Source organism: Tyto alba, unplaced genomic scaffold (genome assembly GCF_018691265.1).
Source record: "Tyto alba isolate M040663 unplaced genomic scaffold, T.alba_DEE_v4.0 Super-Scaffold_33, whole genome shotgun sequence".
NCBI classification, from domain to species: domain Eukaryota; kingdom Metazoa; phylum Chordata; class Aves; order Strigiformes; family Tytonidae; genus Tyto; species Tyto alba.
The window spans coordinates 8,542,206-8,562,213 of NW_024881308.1; the positions used below are offsets into that span (position 1 = coordinate 8,542,206).

A 20,008-nucleotide genomic window follows, 5' to 3' on the forward strand; every position below is an offset into this window, starting at 1 on the left:
GTCACAGCTCTGCTCTGACCTTGCTGGTGCACACTTCCCATCTGGGAAGGGTCAAAGCACTTGGGAGTTGTTATCTCCAGCATCCTACTGCACTGGTTGCCTGCAGCCTCAGCCCAAAGGGGAGAGCAGGAGAGGAGCTGCACGGTCACCCCATCCCTGGCACTGACCTGTGGTCAGCACGGACCAGGCATGGCATCCAAACCTGCTCTGCTTTCCTGAACACCTCATAGATGTGTCCGGTCCTCAGCTCGAGATGGCCGATCACTGCAGTTTTCTCTATCATTGCCAGACAGAGTGAGGTATCCAGTTCTGCTTGAGGTGAAGAATGAAAATATATCAATGCTCATGTTGTTTTAAATGCAGGGTGTGAAATGAAGAATGAAAATATATCAATGCTCATGTTGTTTTAAATGCAGGGTGTGAAGCCTTGACTCTATGGACATATTAATCTGATACATCAGCATTCTGATATTCAGTGGCTCTTGTCTCTCACTTCTCCTCGGTTTTGGACTCCTGGTTTAAAAAGAAAACCACACCAAAACCACCCCCCAAACGTCCAGCAAATACCTCTCCTCTCCCCAGGGAGAAGCAGTGATGAGCAACACTAGCACATGGCATTGCTTGTATTCACATTCGTTTCCACAAGGGAATGACTTCCACTTTTTAGTTTCAAGGAGGAATGACTTCTGGGTGGGAGAGGGGCAGCTACAGGCTTGGCTCCATGGCAGTCGGGGTGGTGGGGGCTGTGGCCCTGCTGAAAGGTTTGGCTGGCACAGTTCACCTTTTCCAGGCAGAGACTGGCATTTCTGCTGACGAGGCTGCAGGGTGACGAGCGCTGTGTGGAAACGAGCAGCCCCACGTCGCTTGCAGAACCAGACCCAGTCCTCTGGTCCTTTCACACCACCTCAGCAGTGTCCAAGGGAGCGATTTCACATCCGCCTTGGCACATGGAGCTGCAAGGCTTACCCAGGGGACTGCCAGAGCTGTACAGCACTAGGCCTTCTGGATGATACCACTCTGGTTTAGCCCAGCTGGCCCAGTACACCATAGTGCTCAGACTAAGCACTCCAACCCACGGACTGCTGAGTGGTGTCTGCTCTGTGCCCACTCCCCACAGCATCCCATGGCTAAGGGACCTGGCTCCGTGCCCCACACAAAGCCATCACCCTGTGACTGCTCAGCCCCTGGCAAAGCACCTTCAAGCCTGAGAAGGACAGAAAAAACATATATATATATATATATATATATATATATAAATCAAACCTCTAACTCAGGTCTTTCAGGTTTGCAACTTGCTCTTAGCCAAGTTATGCCTGTTACAGCCTTAAGGACAATCTGGGACACAGTCCTGCCAGACTCATACCAGCTTTCTGCCCTTCTCTGGCATCCTTCAGTTTAACTGCATGGCTGAGACACTGATGTACCCAGATCTACACAGCAACTACTGCTTCGGTGCTTTGGCAGCTAACCCCCAGCCTTTGCTCCAGACCTCTCTCCCCAGGATGGTCCAAGCATATCGCAGTGCATCACGTCAACCTCAGAGAGAGCTGGCTCAGGACCCCACACAGGGGCGTGGACAGAAACCATGGTCACAGTGCCAGAGACAGAAATCAACTCACCCCAGTGCCATCCTGCCTTATCTGATTCATTTTCGGTCTGGTACAGAGATCCAGCACACAAATACCCAAACTATAGCAGAAGGCGCCCATGATTTGATCATCTTTCAATACACTGCAAAAATCCCTTAAAAGCATCAGAGGCAGCCACACTGAACAGGAACATGCTGCGAAGGCTGGACCTCAATCTAAAGTGATTGCCCTGAATGAGGGTCTGAGGGGGAGCACACCTTCTCCTTAAAAAAAAAGGAAATAATATAAAAGTCCAGCTCCGCCATCACTCTTCCAGGTATGTGTTTGGATAAGAAATGGGTTAGATTATTTTGAATGGAAACCTAACACTGGAAACTCTGAGCTGCTGCTTAGAGCACATGCAGCCTCCTGCACTTACAGGCCCTTCTGAGGAGCACTCCTCCATGTTCATAGCAGTGTCATTGCAAAGAAGGAAAAGTTATTGTTTCTGTTACTTATTATTGTCTGTATTTTGTAATAACAATAATACAAGATCTGGCAGCTAGCAAGCAAGGAAAAAAACTTGCACTGTAGGGAAGCGGATTTAACCATTGAAATTCAAGCCCAGGAAGCATGAATCTGCTCTTGAGTGCTATTGATCCTCTCAGAACAGAACTGATTCAGATTATGAACTCTCATTTGGCTCTGATGTGCAAAGCATAGTGCAAGCCTTGGGAGTTCTGAAAAAGTATTCCGATACACATTTATAATTATTATCCCAAGAAAAACATGGTTTTCATCTGATTGGTTGAGGTTCCTCCTTTCAATTCATATCCTGTGTTGAAACCATGCACATGACTATGACTGTACCAGCCTGAACAGAGGTTGCTATTTAATCCCTGAGCACATTTCTCAGCAGGTCTTGGACCTTCCATCCCTACAAATGCCCCACAGGTTGCAGAGCCTCCCACGGGAGGCTGATGCTGAACTCAGCTCATGGCAGCAGGGCTGATGACCCAGTGGGGGGGAAGAGCCCTGGCAGCCCCAGCAAAAGGCATATAAATGAGGCCACAAAGGAGTGACCTGCCTGCAGCCAGTGATCATGGCACACCACTATCAGCATCATGATTTTAGCTGTAGGCTGCTTTAGCAATCAAGAAGGGCAACCGATAACCCTGATACCTTGTTATATCCTACCCAGCCAAATAAATCTCTCTCTGCTCCATACTCACACAGTCCCACAACTGCCTTGGGCAGAGAATGGAGGAAAACCAGGCAGGTGTGTTGTCTTCTCTCTGCCCTAGGGAAGGGGAGAGGAAGACACCACACCTGTCAGATAATGAGGCTGTCACAGATCTCACAGAGTAACTCCTTGACTAAGGGTGAGGAGAGTGAGGACCATGGAAACCTTTTGCTGTGCATTTCCCTGTGTTGGTGTTCTAGCCAAAGGTATCTGGGAGTGAAAACATAATGAAGCCCAATACTCATATGCGAATAGGTTGTCAGCACTAGGAGACATTTTCATAGAGCAGGAGCTGCCTTCTCAGGCTCAGCAGCTGAGCCACGGGGCATGGACAGACACTGAGGAGCAGAGGACTGGACCTGGCTGCTTCTGAGCAGCAGTTGGGTCTCCAGCCCCTCAGGCTGCAAAATCTCTCAGTGAATCTAACCACAAAGGTTAAGCACCTTCAACAAATAAGGCAAAGACATTAATTGATGAATGCTGCAGATCTTGAAGATGCTCCTGCCTGGGTGCTGCAATCACAGAATATCATAAATTGGAAGGGACCCATAAGAATCATCAAGTCCAACTCCATCAAGTCCTTGTAGGAGAAAGAGTCATCCTTGAGCCATTGGAAAGCAATCAGGAAAACTGCTTTTAGTCAGTTGTCACAGCCTGTCCAAGTTGCAGCTATCAGCATTTGCACAAGGAAAGTATAGGAAGTCACTAGTTTAAGTATAGCATCATGCTCAGGGCTCTGTACTTTTAGATTCATCTCAAGCAAAATATCCATAAACTCATTTTGCACCCAGGATATCTTAAATAAAAAAAAAAAAAAAAAAAACAAAAAACAAAAAACAAACCACCATCAAAATAGACCAGCTGAGTTTCAGCAGGGCCCTACACACCACTCACTGCCAAAGGCTGTTTGAAAACATCAGTCTCCATCCTCCTCCTGAAACACAACTGGGAGCTAGCAAAGGCAGCTGGTGATGAGCAGCCTCCCCACCCTGCTAGAGAGGGGCTTTGGGAATCCACTGAACACAGAACAGCATTCCAGTTTTTAACTAGAGTCTAGTCAAACATTTCAGCAGATTGTCTTTTCTCTGACACATCTAGCAATATTTTGTCATCATAAATTACTCTAGTTTATATTAACTAAAAACTTCTCTCGTTCAATATCTAGTTTGAAAAATGTTGGCAATGAGCATTAATTCAAAGTAGATTTATACCCACAGACCGTGCTAGAGCACTGGGATGAGTTTCCCAAAACACAAACCTAAGTTTACCAAATAAGAACATGAAAAACCAAAGAACTGATTCACATCATCCAACTCACACAAGATAGATACATGAGGGCAGCAGGAATCCGCCAATATAAACCACTGTCAGACTTTGTGATATTCGTGTATACTTAAGAAAAACATGAACTGCAGTGTCTCAGGAGGAGACAGTACTTGAAAGGAGTCCAGCATCGGGTGTAAAAATTCACTGCATCCTCAATTGCCCCTGGTGGGGCACAATGCTCCCGGAGCTGGGGCAGGAGATGCTTCCAGGGGATCAACTGCTGCCACCAGCTCGCACTGGGCTTGGGAGCAGGGATGCACAAGTTAAGCCTTCGGGACACCTTGGTTTTCCAAGAGACACTTTATTCCTTGTGAACTTCTCACAGGAGGAAAAACTCTCAAGATAGGCTCATCGGATGTGCAGAAACACTTGTCTTCTTTTCCAAATGCCTTCCCAAATTGTCCCAACTTACATCCCAACCCCCTCCTATGCAGACAGACAGCCGGACTGTCACAAACATGGCTCACAACCTCCGCAGAGACAGTATGGCTGCAGAGGACCCAGCCCCCCGCTCTCTCCCTCTGGTAGCCAAATGGCTTATCCAAACAAAACATCAGAGCACAGGGAACTTTGGCTCCCTTGTAGGCTTGGCCAGATCTCTGCTGGGATGGCTGAGGGCCAGTAGTGCCACAGTGATTCCTGGAGGCACCCAGGAAGATGCTGCGCTTCTCCAAAAGTCATAGGAAGGAGCACTCCCATGCCAGCAGCAGAGGAAGGGACAAAGGCAGGTGGCTGCAAAAGGTTGGTGCGATGAGCAGGGCAGGGGGATCCAGCCCTGCTGAGCCCCATCAAGGGAGTGGGGATGCTGGGCCAGGTGCCTTATTACAAAAGCAGTTGCAAGTTTCTAAGCCCATCCCTGTGAAGGAGAAGCACCTTCATCTCCCTGTGCCCATCTCCTGGAGTGAGGCAGACCCTGCAGCTCCCCATTTCAGAAGGCTGACAGTGTTAGGGCTAGGCACATTTATTTGATGTTTCTACAGAATAATATATTTAATGAAAATCAGGCTGCAGTTTGAGACAAAACAGGCAGAGAAGGAGGAAATGGGGAGCTGAAAAATGTCCAAGCTTTCAAAAATTTTATTCTACTTCTTTTTTTTTTCCTTTTTTTTTGCTTTAAAGCAAAGCTTTGGCATTGTTTAAAAGAATAAAAATGTTATGTTGATAAATATTAATAGAGAAAAGGATTAAACGGGTAAAATAGCATGAACATGAAACATCATATCTGAGCTTGAGGACAAATGTTTCTCTTCAGCTCAGAACTTTCCTTGGTTTTGGTCACAGGACAAGAAAATCCACAGCCCATCCACCACTTTTGTTCAGCAGAGGGGCAGGGGAAAGGGAGATCCTTACTGGACATTCCCATGTCTAAGCACCGTGCATAAGAAAGCAATTAAGCACCTGAAAAACAGTTGCAATGATTTCTTCTTGCTACTCAGTGACAGCTGCAAGAGGAGGAGTAACTCACCCAGAGAAATCAAGGTTGTCCAGGAGCATCTTCAAGGCCAGGCTTCATCTCATGCCTAGGAAGCAAAAGCAAACAACTGCTTACTCACCAGCAGCTCAGCTTCCTCAGGCACTTCGAGATTCACACTTGGCTTTCACGCTGCAATTTTAAATATCCCTGAAAACCTGTGATTTCTCCCCCTCTTGCAGGAATTGGACCCAGTTTCCCCCCAAGCTGTTTTTTATTTTGTTCATCTCCCATCATTGCCCTGATCAGCAAAGGTCAGGGATGCCGGGCTGAAAACTTTTGCTCCTGGGAATATTAAAATGCCCCACGGCGCCTTCCTTTCCCTTCATTCCTGCATCCCCAGGCTGACGCCAGCCCCATCCCCTCCCCTCGCACCCCCGAAGGCCTTTCTCCACAGGCTCTCTCCGCTTTTCTCCTTCCAAGTGCACTCTTTCCCACCTCGCAGCTCCAGCCCAGGGCCACCGGGACTGGCAAAATCTCGCTGCGAGCCCACTGTGGCACCCAGCCCCGCGGGGACGGCACCGGGCACGGCTGCCGTGGGTAAACCGGGCTGGAGGCTGAGCTCAGCCTTGCTCCTGGGGCTTCAGGACAAAGAAACCCGAGAGGCCAGGCACAGGGTGGGCTGCGAGACAGTGTGTCGATGGGGAAACACGCGTGGGTACCCCCAGAGGCCGCCGTGCCTAAGGGGGGGGGGGGGGGGGGGGGGGGGGGGAGGACACGTGCATTTGGGGTGTCCCCAGCCCCGAGACCGAGCTCGCTCCCAGCCGCCGCCAGGTGGGGCTTTAGGACCGCGCTGCGCCACCGCCCTCCCGGGCCCCGCCCCCTCAGGGCTCAGCCCCGCCCCGTCACAGCCCAACTGCGCCGCGCCACCGCCAAGCCCCGCCCCCTCACGGCCAAGCCCCGCCCCCGCCGCGCCCCGCCGCCCGGTTCCCCGGTGCTCCCGGCTCGTAGGCGGAGGGCTGGGGTTGGGGTTCACCCCTCCTCCCGGTGCCCGCCCCGCTCCTGACAGTTCAGCTGTGGGCTCCTGAAACCCCCGGAGCGGGTCGGTGGGCTCAGCCGTTTGCAGAGCACCTGCTGAGCCCTCCCCTGAGCATCTCTGGGCATCCTTGAGGGGTCTGACTCCCCGCTTGCACCCAGCCCTGACCACCCGAAACCCTCAGCCCCGTCATCATCCTGCCCCAGAGCGGCTGGCCCGGGGCGAGGGGACAAGGTCAGGCTCTTGTGGGATTCTACCCCATCGCCCACCTCCCCTCTGGGCAGGACGGGACCTGGGGGCACAGCTCCTCATCAAGGTGGAAGCACTAACTGCTCTCCCAGCCCCACATCGCTGCTCAGCACCCAGTTTGGGTTGCACTGAAGCACCTGCCTTATTTGCAACCTGTTGAAATAAGGGCTGCAGCTGGGTGAGGGTGCCTGGGGGCTGCTCTCCTCCCCTCTCCCCACAAGCTGGATTGGGCTGATCTGTACCTCTGCAGCTTTTCTTTTTTACCTCATCCCAGGGTACCAGATCATCTCACTAACCAAGGTTTGGCCAGGAGGGCAGCAGATGTAGCTGCCCAATGTGTGCTCCATAGCTGGAGGTGCAGCCCCCTTCTGCAGAGCTTGCAGTTGTTTTCTTTGTTAATAAACACTTCTAGCAGTGAAGCAGAGAGAGCAGCTTGGCAGGCACTTGCTCAGACAAAAAGCTGATCTGTGTTCAGGTAATCCCCCCACTGCCCCTGGCAGAGAGCCCCAAGCTCCACCTATGCCTAGTGCGGGCAGAATTACTGACCCATGAGCTGCTGTAAACCCGGCACTGCCTCATTTGACCCCCTTCTACACGAGCTCTAAACCCAAACAGAAATAAGCTCTGTTAAAGGCAGAGTATTCTATCCCTCCTTCGCTCTGGGGCTTGCTGCTGGAGGCCACAGCATCTCCTGGCCATTCAGTTGCCTATGAAAAGTTTCCAGCTACAGAAGCAGTTCTGAATTATGAATGAGTTTGCTTTGTCAAACAAAGGTCTTGGCTCAGGGATTAGGTCTCAGCCATGTGCTGGAGGCAATTATTGACAACAAAGACCCTGGCACACATGTACTGTGTGACGCATCCTGGGCCATTACCCTGATAATGCAATTAGCTGCTTTAATGCAATCAGAGGGGAAGCAGTGCTGGGATGAGAGTGGGGAGGCCTGAGCCTGGGTGCCTGGGAGTCATTCCTGGGAAGCACAATGTTGGGTGCATCAACCCCCCATCCCAGGTCCCCAGCCTGTCCTGTGGGTGAATGCAAACTGCCACAGGGCCGAGACGTGGCTGCATGGACCGCACTGAGGCCATTGGTTTTACTCTGACACTCCTAGGGAGGAACTGCCTGCCCCCGACACCTCCTGGGGCAGAGCAGGGGAGGGAAGGCACGCCTGGTCCCACCGGGGGGTCACAGGGCATCGCCACTGCTCATGTTGGCCCTGGAGCGAGGTGCTTATTGCAAGGTGACTCACAGTTTTATGGCCGAGGAAGCATTCCTGTTCACTGGGAACCTGCTGCACCAGTGAGCAGACGGTCCTGGTGATGCGGGCAGTTGTGCAAGAGAGTCCCGAACCTGCCACCACGTTCATGGCCTTCAGAAACTGCCCTGCTGCCTGCTGTCCCTGCAGCTCGACACGGCGCGTAAAGACCCGATTTCTCAACTGGATGTCCAGGCATCCCATAGTTTTCCCTGGCTGACCAGCTCTGCCTGTTTGGCCCAGCCACTATGGCCCAACCACCCACTTATCCTGCATCCCTGCCAGCACTGAAGGAGGTGGCATCCACCACCAGCCCAAGCCCTCGCTGCTCACAGGGGAGCATTTTCTCTTGCTTCACCCAGGTGATACCAGATGAGTTATTGGATTTCCCCCTTTTTGCAGTTTTCTCATCCAAAAGCAATTTGGCACACACACAGCACTTTCAGGGGAGCCTGGGAGCTGTGATATGGACCAGTGCATGTGGCCCTGCTTATGGCTCCCTGGATAGGACAGCCTGAAAACTCAGATAAATGTTATTGAGCCCTGGCCAAGCTGCCACATAGGAGGGCAGCACCCGGGGCTGGGGCTCTCCTTTCTCCCAGGGGAGTACAAGCAGGGGGCTGGCACAGCCCAAGGGGTGCCCAAAATCCCTGGAGGGACATCACCAAGGCTTCTTGTCCCGGTGGGCACTGCTGGGGGCACAGCAGGGCACTGGGTGGGCATAGGCAGGGTGGCTGGATGGTGAAGGGGGTACCCGGGGCAGTGGGAGACAAGATCCTAATGGCAGGCAGCAGCGCAGCAAACATCGCCGTGGGGCTGAGCTATCGGTACTGATCGTGGGAGAGGAGCAGGGGCTGCTGGAAGCCCTTGGCTACATACCTGGAAGTCTTTCAGAGGAAAGGGGTTTTTTGAACAGTTTCCTCCAGCAGGGTTTACTAAGGGCAGCCTGAGAGCTGTAGTTAATCCTCCATGACTCTGCCACTCCTGCTCACTTTTTCCCTCACCTCGTGACTACCAAGTGTCCTTCTTAAATATCAGTCAATATTGTCACACTGCTCACCCAAGGGAAGAATAAATATCCGGGGACACTTTGTCCTTTTCGTGGGGAGTGTACCTGGAGCAGCAAACCCATGGGCTTCGGGTTCCTGTGGGACCCCCTGGCCATGCCTGACGGGGGGGGGCAGCACCTTTACCTCTGCTAGGAGAGAGAGGCCAACCCAAGAGCCATGGCACATTGGCAAGAAGCTCTGTTGTGGCTGGTGCTGTGGAAATTAGTAAACCTAGAGGGGAAGAAAATTGCTGCAACTAGAAACGTTTAACCTAAAAATGGCTACCTAGTGCTGGCAGAGTCTCTGAAGCCACGCTGAGGTTTCACCAGGGGTATCACCTCACATAGCAGCCTGGCTAGGACCAGGGAACACGCCAATGCCACATGCCAGCAGCAGAGCTGTGCCAGTGGCCACTGGGCAGGCAACCTGGCCCTGTCCTGCAGGCACTCCCCAGCCCAGTTCAGGTAGAACTGGAGTAACTCATCTCCATCTGCCTGGCAAGAGGGGCCACCTCATTTTCATAGCCCTGTCTTCAGTTACATGCGTGCAGCCACCCTGATCTGGTGCCTTTAAAGAGTCATCTCTGTCAGGAAAAGGTTATGCTGCATGAATCCTTGAGGGGAAGAAGTCATTATGGTTTTTGTGGTATTTAGCAGGCTAATTTCTAGAGCAGGTGCTCCAAAGAGGAAGAAGTAGATGCAAAGCATTGTGAGCCTCACACTTCCACCTCATGGTCATTGCAGTGTGGAGAAAAGCACCCCTGCCCCTCCCCAGCCCACATCAGTGCCCCTGCTGGTACCTCCCAGCCTGCTGGGGTTGGGGAGTGCCATAAAAATACATGTGAACAGGACAGAAACCCCTGCCCCAAAGTCCTGACCAGCCTTTTCCCCGGCTCCTGAGCAAGGGCATCCCTCTGGGCAGGGTCTTGGCAATGTGCTGGGTGGGCAGGGATGCCCCCAGAGCCACATGTACCCTGGGATGTGCGTGGTTCTGGGTGCCATCCCAGGCAGGTTTATTGTGCCACGCTAAGATGAAGCAGGAAAAAACGTGGGAAAAAACACCTTGCTTTGGTGGCTGTTTGTTTTTTTTTTTTTTTTTTTTTTTTGTTTGTTTTTTTTTTTTTTTTTTTAATGCACTCTGCAGAAAAGCTCAGGGATTTTGCAGCGTAGAAGGCTGAGCTATTTTCCAACCTGAGCAGGGAGCACTCTCCCTCGCAGGCGTGGGCTGCTCTAGAGGAAAGCCTCGCTCTGCAGCTGCTGGTTTGCAGCAGTGGCCATGCCGGAGCTGTGCCACCATGCCAGTCCCTTGCACAGCCCCCTTGCAGCACAGCCCATGCAAAAAAATAAAGGGGGGTTTGCTCCCAACTCTTCACAGCTGGTCCCAGTGAGGGGGTCCCACACACACACTTGGGACACAGGCTGGAGACTCCTACCCTTCTAGTTTTTCCTGTATAGAGGCAACCCCAAATTTCTACGTGTGCATCCATCTCCTCCAGGCCCTGCCTAGCCCAGCTGCTGCAAACAGTGAAGTCACCACAGCTGGGGTACCCATGGAGGAACATGGCCATGGGGATCCCCCCAAACGGAGGTCAGGGACTCCCACCAGTGCAGGAGCTCCCACCCTCGCTCCAGCAAGCACAGGGGGAGGCGAGGCTGCCATCCCTGGGGGGTGGCAGGGGCTGGAAGGAGCCTGCCACCCCGCAGGCTCCAGCTGAGCGCCGTGGGTGGGAGGAAGCTTCCCAGAAGACAGTGAGCTAAATAAAGGCAAGGCCTGGAACAAGCCAGGGCTGCCAGATATTTATTCTAGCATGCATGCCTGTATGCTGCAGAGCAGGAGAATGATATTTTAAAGCTGCTGCAAGGAAACTTGTCTGCCTGGGTTTGTTGATCAAAAAAATCTAATTATCAACCCTCCCTACCAACATCTCTGAGCCCTGCATCATAACACCTTCATCTAGGTATCTTCCTAAATGCACCTCCTCCACAGCAGCCGGCCTCTCCATCAGTACTACTTGGAAAAAAGGCTTTAGCATATACAGAGTAGTAAGAGCTTGTGAGCATCCCCATCCAGCACTCAACTTCTGGCCAGTCCTAATAGGAATTTTCTAACCAGCTGTTAGCATCCAGGCCTCACCCTCCTCTACTCAAACTCTCATAAACACTTACCCCTCCAGGCTTACGGATCCCACCTCCTATAAAAAAAGCACAGGCCAACCTATTAAAAAAAAAATACCACTATTTTTTGTTCTTGAATATGTATTTTTTACTGAAAAAATCATTCATAAATTAACAAATACAAAAATGTACAAACACATGGGTAAATAAATGTAATGACACAAAGGATTGCTTTGCTGAGAAGTGTGTGTGTGTTTTAAAACACTAGTCTTCAGTGCAAAAATGTCCCCCTGGCACCTCTTAAAAACATAACAGTAAGCTCAAAAGCCATGATGATGGAAAGCTACTTTAGAGTTTAAAGCCACTTCTGATGGTGAGCAACCTGAAGCACATGGCTGTTGCTCAGATGATACCTCCCTTAGAGGAGCAGAACTTTACAGGTAATTAACTGTCAATAAATAGTTTTGCAAATAAAACCCACATGGCTCATTTAAAAAAATAAAGAAATCAGCATTGAACAGGACCTGCCCTTCAGTGGGGCTGACTGACGGTGTTGACATAGAAGGGGTGAACAAGTGGCCTTGTTGAATTTCAGCTGCCAGAATATGTACAAGTTCTCCTTAATACAGGAATTTTTACACCATAACAGCACATGCGCTTGACAGTATGTTTTTAACAGTTACATTTACTATACAGTATTTGACATAGCTGATAAGATTAACAGTGCACATTTTCAGATATTCCACATTTTAAAAAGGGAAAAAAAACTCAACGTGATTAGAACAAAAGAACTATGAAGAGGGATGCTGCTGGGGGGGGATGGACCCTTTTGTGCCAACCGTAGAGTGCATTTCGGAGCAGAGGTAACGGCTTTTTGTTCAACACAAGGTGCAATGGGTGTCAGGTATACATCAAAGGCTGAGGATCCCGACTAAGGTAGTTTAACACCTACTCACACACACATGCATGATTCCTGGGGTAGTGAACTTGGACTAGTTGAAATACATTCCTTGTTTGAAGCACCATTAAACAGATGGATTTCTAGCAAGGTCTCAAGATGAAAAAAAAAAGAGGGGCAGAGCAACGCGGGTTCAGCATCTGAAAAGGGTCCACATGAATTAGAGATCAAGATTCAGAAGCCAAAGTCTTTATTGCTATATGCGCCATAAAAAGCAAATCCTCACCTCTGTCTATAAATAACCAGGTTGAATCCCCTCAGGAAGCGAGATTAAAGCACATGAAAGTTCAAAGACTTTAAACCTAAGTTACAAACTTATCAGCGCTTTTCAAGGGCAGGCTCACTGCCCTCTCATACTGGCCGATAAGATCTACACAAGAACTTGTGTTTTCTAAACTAACATTTTCTGGATGCAGGATAGGAATGCCCTGGGCAGTCACACCCACAACAGATGCATATGGGGATCATACGTCCACAGAACCAAGAAAACAATGTAAACCATGAGAAGTTAAAGAAACTGAAGGCAAACAACGCAATAAAAAGAAAGTTAAAGTACTTCAGAAGTTAAGTACCCACTGTTATGTATAAATACAAATTAAAAAGCAACACCCAATGTATCTACTTTTAAGTCAGAGAGGTCCAGTACAAGTGACCGTGTTGGTGCTGTGTAAGGACTGGATTGAGGGTCAGGGGGGAGGAGAGCCCGGAGCCCAGGCTGCCCACCACGGCTCTGGGGAAGGGGATGGCAGCTGGGAGAAGAGAGGGGGCACTCCAGTTTGGATGGGGTGTCAGACCAAGCTCTCTGGTTGCCGGTCCTCATATTTTTCTTGAGCTTGATTCATGTGTCCTTCATTTCTCTCACCCTCACTAACCTGCAACAACCTGCCCCACCAGCTGCGTGTGTGCCAGTGCTGCCAGGTGCCGACAGTGATAACCAAGTGCCCTACCTGGCTCAGGCAGCACTTTGGTGTGCTGCTAGATTTACACAATAAATACAAATGAAAACCACCTCCCAAACCATACCGTCACATTACAGGAATGACAGCAGGGTGCTGCTAGTGCGGGGCAGCCACCTGCCCCATCCCGAGGACACGAGCTCCTGAGCCATCTGCCAAGCTCATGCTTGCCACCAGTGGGATAGACAGCAACAGGCAAGGGATTTTATTCCCTACGGCTTTTGGATTCATTTGCTCATCAGGTTGTAAAAGTGACAGAAAGGGGAGTTTTTTTTCATAAATATTCCCATTTCCTCACTCTCTGTGGAAAAAGCCACCCCGTGGTTTCTGGAATGAGCAATGACACAGCTGTATTTCTCATCTGGAAAGTTTAGAGCCCTGTCCCACAAACATTTCTGCATATGCACAGCTTAAATCATGCAAGCAGTCTCACTGGCTTAAAAGGGAACACCTTGCACAAGTACAGTGATGCACACACAAGTGTTTACAGAATTCAGGACTAAAATGAGTGACCGTATGTAAACCTCTAGCTTGGATTTGAGCCATAGGAGAAAAATAAAAAGGGGCAATTTACACAGCATATTTACACTTACACTTCTTTAAGAAGCGATTCTGTTGTATATACTTCAAGCAGGTCATTTAAAAAACCGCACAGACGTAGAAGAATGGTATCAGAAGTCATTGAATTTCCCACCAGGGCAGTTGCCAACCGAATCACTCCTGACATTCGCTGTCGAGAAGCCAGAGTCCCTCAGCTGAGCCACTTCCCAGAGGAGAAAGTGCATCCTAGGCGAGTCCCAGTGCTGGAGATTGGTGGAGGAGGAATGTGGAGACGACAGCAGCAGGTCAAACTGTTGTCCCGAAACCCAGAAAGCAAGTGGCGGAAAAAAGAAAAGAGACTGCTGAGCTCACTGCATGAGTATCGGGCTGGATTGGTACAGTTAGGGCAATTTGTGCGTGCACTTTCAGCCTTAATCTCCAAAATACTGTGATCCTTCATTAGACAAAGTGTCACTTGTCCTCAATAACTCTTAGAAAAGAAAGTCTAGCGTGGTGCTTTCTTGGTGAAGGGCAGAGCAAAGTTATTTTCTCCTCTTAATATTCGGTCACCAGAGCCAGCTCCGGTGTCAGGTTAACAGTGATGTTCTTATACAAGGTGTCATACGTGACGTTGGGAAAGTAGTTCAAGTTATTGAGGCCGTCCAGGGCTTGCCTTTCTTTTGACTTCCTCAGCAAGGCATACCTGTGCAATGAGAACCAGAGGCCAGAGTCACTTCCACGAATCCCACAGAGCTCTGCAAAGTCCTCCCAACACTACTAAAACACCCTTAAAACAGCCAGTCCTAGTAGCAGCTACAACACAATGAATTTGATCCCTTAAAGATAACAGTCACATTTTCTGTATTGGTAAATATCCCAAACTTTAGAAAATCACTGTCCATCATTTGATGAAGAGCAAAATGCTCTCTGTGCCACCAGAGAGCACTCAGCTGTCAAAACAACCTGCAACTCCTGCCAAAAGCGTGCGGGTCCCATTCCCAGGAGGGGGCTGAGCTTGGGTGGGTCCTGCCAAGCTGTGACCAGCCAAAACATCCTGGAAAAAAACAGCTGATGGGTGATGTGGTCCTTTCCACTTTTAAGAAACTGGACCACAAACAAGATCAGAACTAAATGGTTTTAGTCTGAGAGACAGGGGACGAGGAAGTAAAACTAGAAGAATGATGGTTTGGGGAAGGAAACTGCAGCTGGTGCACAAAAACAGCCTCAACCAGATTTAGAGGCAGCACGATGAGATATAAGGGCTAAGGGTGGGTGGGGAAAAATAAAATAAGCAGAAACATCTCAGTAGGACAGGACATTGAGTTTCTGCACTGCAGTGCTGGAGGCCTGGCAGCAGCTGGGTGAGGGGGAGCTGGGCTGAGAACTGCTGACAGAATAAGCACCAGGGAAGGGATGTGATGGAAGGAAGATGCTGGGTGAGAGCAAAGAGGAAAGTGCCAAAGCTGGTTGCAAAGAGGCCACAGCACCAGGACATGGGCAGGACACTCAGAGCCTTAACGAACACTTTCCTTCTCCACAGTGAGAAGTGTTGGGTCCCCAGACTCGAGGAGAGGGGCTCTCAGATGGCAGCAGTTAGTACTTGCCTGGGGCTAAGTGCAGAGCAGAAGGAAGCACAGATTTCAGAGGTGGGACGGAGGATATCTACTGCTGAGCCTCACTTTGGCTGGGGGTCGGGCAGGTGAACCCCTGCCTTGCCCACCTTCCCCACAGATTCCCCCTCCTGCAGCGCTGACCCACAGCTCCTGCTGACATTGAACTGGGGCTCCTGGCTGGGGCCAGGAGACCAGGGAAACATTAGGAACAAGAGCTCAATCCCACTGCACTGCCAGCCTTCCATGCTTCAAGGGTTTGACTAAATATGGCTTTTTAAGCCAAAACCAACTTCTCTTTCAAGAGTGAAATGAGAAAAGCATCTCTTACTGGCTGCATTCTGCCCACCAGAGAAATGAAAACTAGGGCTAAAGATGACATAACCTCAAGTAGAAACTCCCCCAAATATGGATCTCTCTAAAAAGAGACCAGCAGGTAGCTCAAATGGTATCTGCAACATAAATCCTCCTTGCTACCTCTACCATCAGCAGCCAGGAGTCCCTCTGCAGAACAGAGCTTGCACTGTCCAGCAGCTCATCACCTACAAGTGTTAAGCCCTGCAGTAGTTTGCGAAAAAGGTATTTCTATGGTTTTCTGTTGCATAGTTTTCAGAAAACTCAAATTCCACCAAGGTCCTCAGCACAAGCAGTCATTCAACCAACCCTCACACTCTCCGAAAAAAACATGGCTCCTGGGCAAAAGGGTCAGAGCCTTCCTGGAAAGCTCCAGGCAGAATTTACCTTTTGGAGAAAAAAGACAGTATGTTCATGCAGTACTTTTGCTCCTTAGGTACAGAGGACAGTTACTGCTCCTGATGGATGTCCGAAGTCTCACAAGAGAACAAACCCTGAATACACGGCCTTTGTCCACCCACCCTGGTTTGGGGCCAAGAGGCAGGAACGGAAGAATGGAGAGGGCTGAGCTGCTCCATCTCAGCACTGTGGTGGAAGTGTGTGGAGCTCCCTGTTTGCACACACCACCATGGGATGAAACCCGTGCGAGTGCCACCCCGACTCAAAACCCTGAACACTGTCTACTACCGAAGAACAACACTGCAGGGGGACATTGCTTCTGCAACAGCAACTGCCTTTGGAGGGCAAACCCAGGGTGTTGCCACTGGACTTTGTTAGTGTCCCCAGGGACACCTGATGCTTTAGCAGCCACACACTGGGACAGCCCCTGATCTCAGCCTTCTGCAGGCTGAGCAATGCCTCCCTCAACAATTAAATCAGGCTCTTCTAGAAAAATAGAAGCTTCTCTGACATCTGGCATTAGCCACCCCTTTGGGAACATCCCCCCGGAGCTACAGGACAGGCCCCCAAGCCTGCTGTGCTGACAACCCCATCTTTTGGATGGCATCCAAGCAGCTACAGCCAGAAAGCAAGGACCCTTCGTTGTAGGGATGCAGGGTATAAAATGTAGGGATGGAGGAATCCAGGCAGTGCTCTGTCTCCATCTCCCCACAGATGGTTTCCTTCATGAGTTAAGGTTGTTACTGGCCTCAAGCAGCTGTGGGGAGCCTTGTACATGGTACAGACTTTGTGAAGGGCTTTGAGATTCTTAAAAAAAAAAAATAAATACTTGCCTTCCTAGGAACTGCACTTCTCCCCGATGATGGTGGGGAATTGATTTGTATTTCCCTGTGTCTCCTTCTGGTCGAGTCACCGAGTAGCCTGCATACTGCACTCTGCATTAGTAAGAGGAGAAATAAAAAAAATTAAGAAATCAACAGTTGCATTTGCTGTGCCTTCAATGCTTGCCAGGATAGCACAGATAGTGCACTCAGGGCTCTGCTTTTCCACCCAGCAGATCAGCTATGCAAACCTCTCCACACCAGCCTGGGCTCCCAGCAAGTCACACAGCGCTCAGCACCGCAAGGCGTCCACTCAGCTGAGATCAGTCTGAGCTTAGTCCCGTGAGATATTGCACACAGAGCCAATAATTTCCCACCCATCACTTCACTGTTTGCTTCCCATCTACTGCCTGTGCAGGCTGGAGTGGCCCCTGCTCCGACCAAGCCACCGCAGCCAGGCTGGCTCTTCCCCAGCCCAGGTGAAGTGGGCACAGAACGCCCAGTGCTGGCTGCAGAGATGCAAATCTCACAGAATCAGTGTCAGAAGTGGTTCTAGAAAACCAGAGTTCAGGGTCAGAGTGTTCAGGGACATTGGCTGATCTGAGCCTGTACCTGTTCCAGAGGTCATCGTCTTCACCACCCCAGCCCCAGAAAGCATTAGGGAAACCGTTGATCTTCTGAAACTGCTCAACAGTCAGGCCACTCACTCCACCAAAGAACTCGTTGTAAGGGAGCCTAAGAGGGAGAGAAGGGGTTAAGGCAGAGCCCACCAGTGCTGCAGCTCTCCCGCCTGCAATGGGGAAAGCCTGAGCTGTGAGGATGTTTTCTTCTATTCCCCTCTCATGTTCACTTTGTACAAAGCCTGAGAAGCGAAATGAGATTCATCTGTCACCTTTTGAAAAAATAAAATCTAACACTGGCTCCTGAGCTATTATGGCAGTGGGGAAGAAGAACAGTGCTTACAGATACATGTACTTATCCAGCTTGGCTGCAAAGTGCCTCGGCATCTGTCCACACCCATAATAGTTACGGTCATTTTCTGGTATGTGATCCACATCATGAAAGATGAGACAGTCCCAGTCCAAGTCCTTCATTGCTTCCCGAAAGCCAACATTGAAGAGCATGGCACGGTTAAAGGGTTGGTTCCCAGCCTAGGAGGGAGAGAGTTTCATCTCAAGGGGAGCCCTGTGCAGTTCGTGCTCCACACGTGCATTCTCAGTCTAGAAAACTGCAGAGGGCAACCAGCTCCCACATCAGTGACACAAAAGGAAATGATGCATTGGAACAGACAGACTAGGGAGATCAACCAAGCTCGAATATTCAATTTACTGTGCAGGAGGTAAAAATAAAGATGCTAAGGTCTTATTACTCAGACACTTGAAAAAAAAATTTTTTTGATCATTCTTTTTAAGATAGAGCTAAATATGGAGGTACATTTTACTGGGTGGGTGAAGCCAGACAGTTTAAGTAACACATTCATATGCACATCAAATGACAGTTATGTTTTACATTCATTAAAGTCTTCTAGATACTGCCCAGACAAGAAACACATAACTCTGGTCAGGCCATTCTTGTGTCTAGGGGATGCTCAAACTTCTACAGGAATATACAAAAATAACACAGCATTATTTAAACTGCAAATACCTGGTTCAAAGTTGTCTTTTTTAAAAAAATCTTCTCCAATACAGGATTTAAAAAAAAAAACAAAACAAAATAAACAAAACCAAAACAAACAAACCCAAAACTCAGAATGTCTACTTTATCTCCCAGATAAAACCAGTCATTTTTGGGCACACCTCTTAGCTGTGCCACTTTTATGCAGAATGGGACAACTTACACATTTTAACATGAACCCTAAACCTGCCAAAGATTAAATGATGTGATCTGGCAGGTAAACTTCTTGGGACACAGACAAGAGCTACACTTGCAGCTTTGGCAGACACTTTTTTTTTCAGTGCAGCACATCTGTGCCCCAGCAGCTGCTGCCCTGACTGCTCCAGGGCTCACTCACTTGTTCCACAACGTAGAAGGCAAACTGTAAACGTTGCCGCTGCAGCATGGGAATAAGGTGTCTGAAGAGGACGGGAAGATGCTCGTATCGATTGCGGAATGGGATCAGAATCGCCACCTGAAGGAGAGAGGACATGGCTCTTACTGCACCACACCAGTGGCTCCTGCTGCTGACTGACCCCGGGGCTGAGGAGCAGGACTGGCTGCTGTGGTGTTATAGGAGGAGTCTCCTATGTAGTGCTGAGCAGCCCGAAACCCTTACAACCTCCACAACATGGATTTCCTATTCATTTTGGGGGGAATTGTTGCTTTGGGGAAATTCAACATAATGTTGAACAGGGGAGGGAGATCCACAGCAACCCCCCCACCTCACTGCCCCTGCCCAGCGCTGGGGACAGCAGGAGTGAGGCCCAGCAACTGCTTCCATGCTGCCCTAAGCCACCTCCATCTGGGGACAGGAGTCCCCAGCACTGCTACCTTGCCTCTCTGGGCCAAATCTTACCCCAGACAGGGCGGCGAGGGGAGCAGGAGGCTCGGCAGCAGGGAAGCAGGCAGGCGAGCCCACTGCCTGACTCCGCAGCGGTCTCTGCAAAAACTCAGAGCTGACTCGTGCATCACTAAATCAGCTCTTGAGTTCAGCATTTATTCCCTAGGTACTTCAGAGATCCTTATATTCATTGCTCCGGAGCTGCAGCATATCAGAGACTTTCCTGTTAACAACTTCCCACCACCCACCCAGGACTCTCCATCCCCTGTGCTCATCAGGGACACAGGGCTATCCAGCTCCCCAGTTACCTTCCAGCGAGGCAGGCAGTCACTTGGCTTCCAGTGGCCTCCCAGCCTGATGGAAGGGTCTTTTGAGAAGAACTGGTGGATATCCTCCATCGTGATCTCGCTCATATTTACATCGATGGGGCCCTCTGCAGAGACAGCAAGGAGAAGCAGAGGAGGGGGTCAGGAACTGCTGTGGAACTGGGGCAGCTCAGTGCCAGGTCAGGGCAGAGCTCTGCTGCATCCCTGCCCTCTATCCCCAGCACTGAAGCATCCCTGCCCTCTATCCCCCAGCACTGAATGAAGGCAGCCTCTTCTCTTCTGCAAGTACCAACAAA

General features: G+C 50.0%; 1 protein-coding gene and 1 long non-coding RNA gene across 5 annotated transcripts in view; both read right to left on the bottom strand.

Moving 5' to 3' along the window:
- Positions 1–273: 273 nt before the first annotated feature.
- On the bottom strand, positions 274–11,321 carry LOC122154186. The gene is made up of 3 exons (XR_006166111.1): positions 11,303–11,321; positions 5,603–5,657; positions 274–309 (listed from the first exon to the last, which is right to left on the bottom strand). It is a non-coding gene; the product is annotated as an uncharacterized LOC122154186 (long non-coding RNA).
- A 60-nt stretch (positions 11,322–11,381) lies between these two features.
- B4GALT5 (beta-1,4-galactosyltransferase 5) overlaps positions 11,382–20,008 on the bottom strand; it is a 39,550-nt gene continuing 30,923 nt past the window's right edge. For all 4 annotated transcript variants that reach the window (XM_042801106.1, XM_042801107.1, XM_032993625.2 and 1 more), the window contains 6 exons: positions 19,695–19,819; positions 18,901–19,017; positions 17,853–18,040; positions 17,502–17,624; positions 16,902–17,003; positions 11,382–14,408 (listed from right to left, as the gene is read on the bottom strand). In XM_042801106.1, the coding sequence (XP_042657040.1) occupies positions 14,261–14,408; positions 16,902–17,003; positions 17,502–17,624; positions 17,853–18,040; positions 18,901–19,017; positions 19,695–19,819 (803 nt within the window). In that variant the 3' untranslated portion in view covers positions 11,382–14,260. The remainder of the gene's footprint in view (positions 14,409–16,901; positions 17,004–17,501; positions 17,625–17,852; positions 18,041–18,900; positions 19,018–19,694; positions 19,820–20,008) is intronic.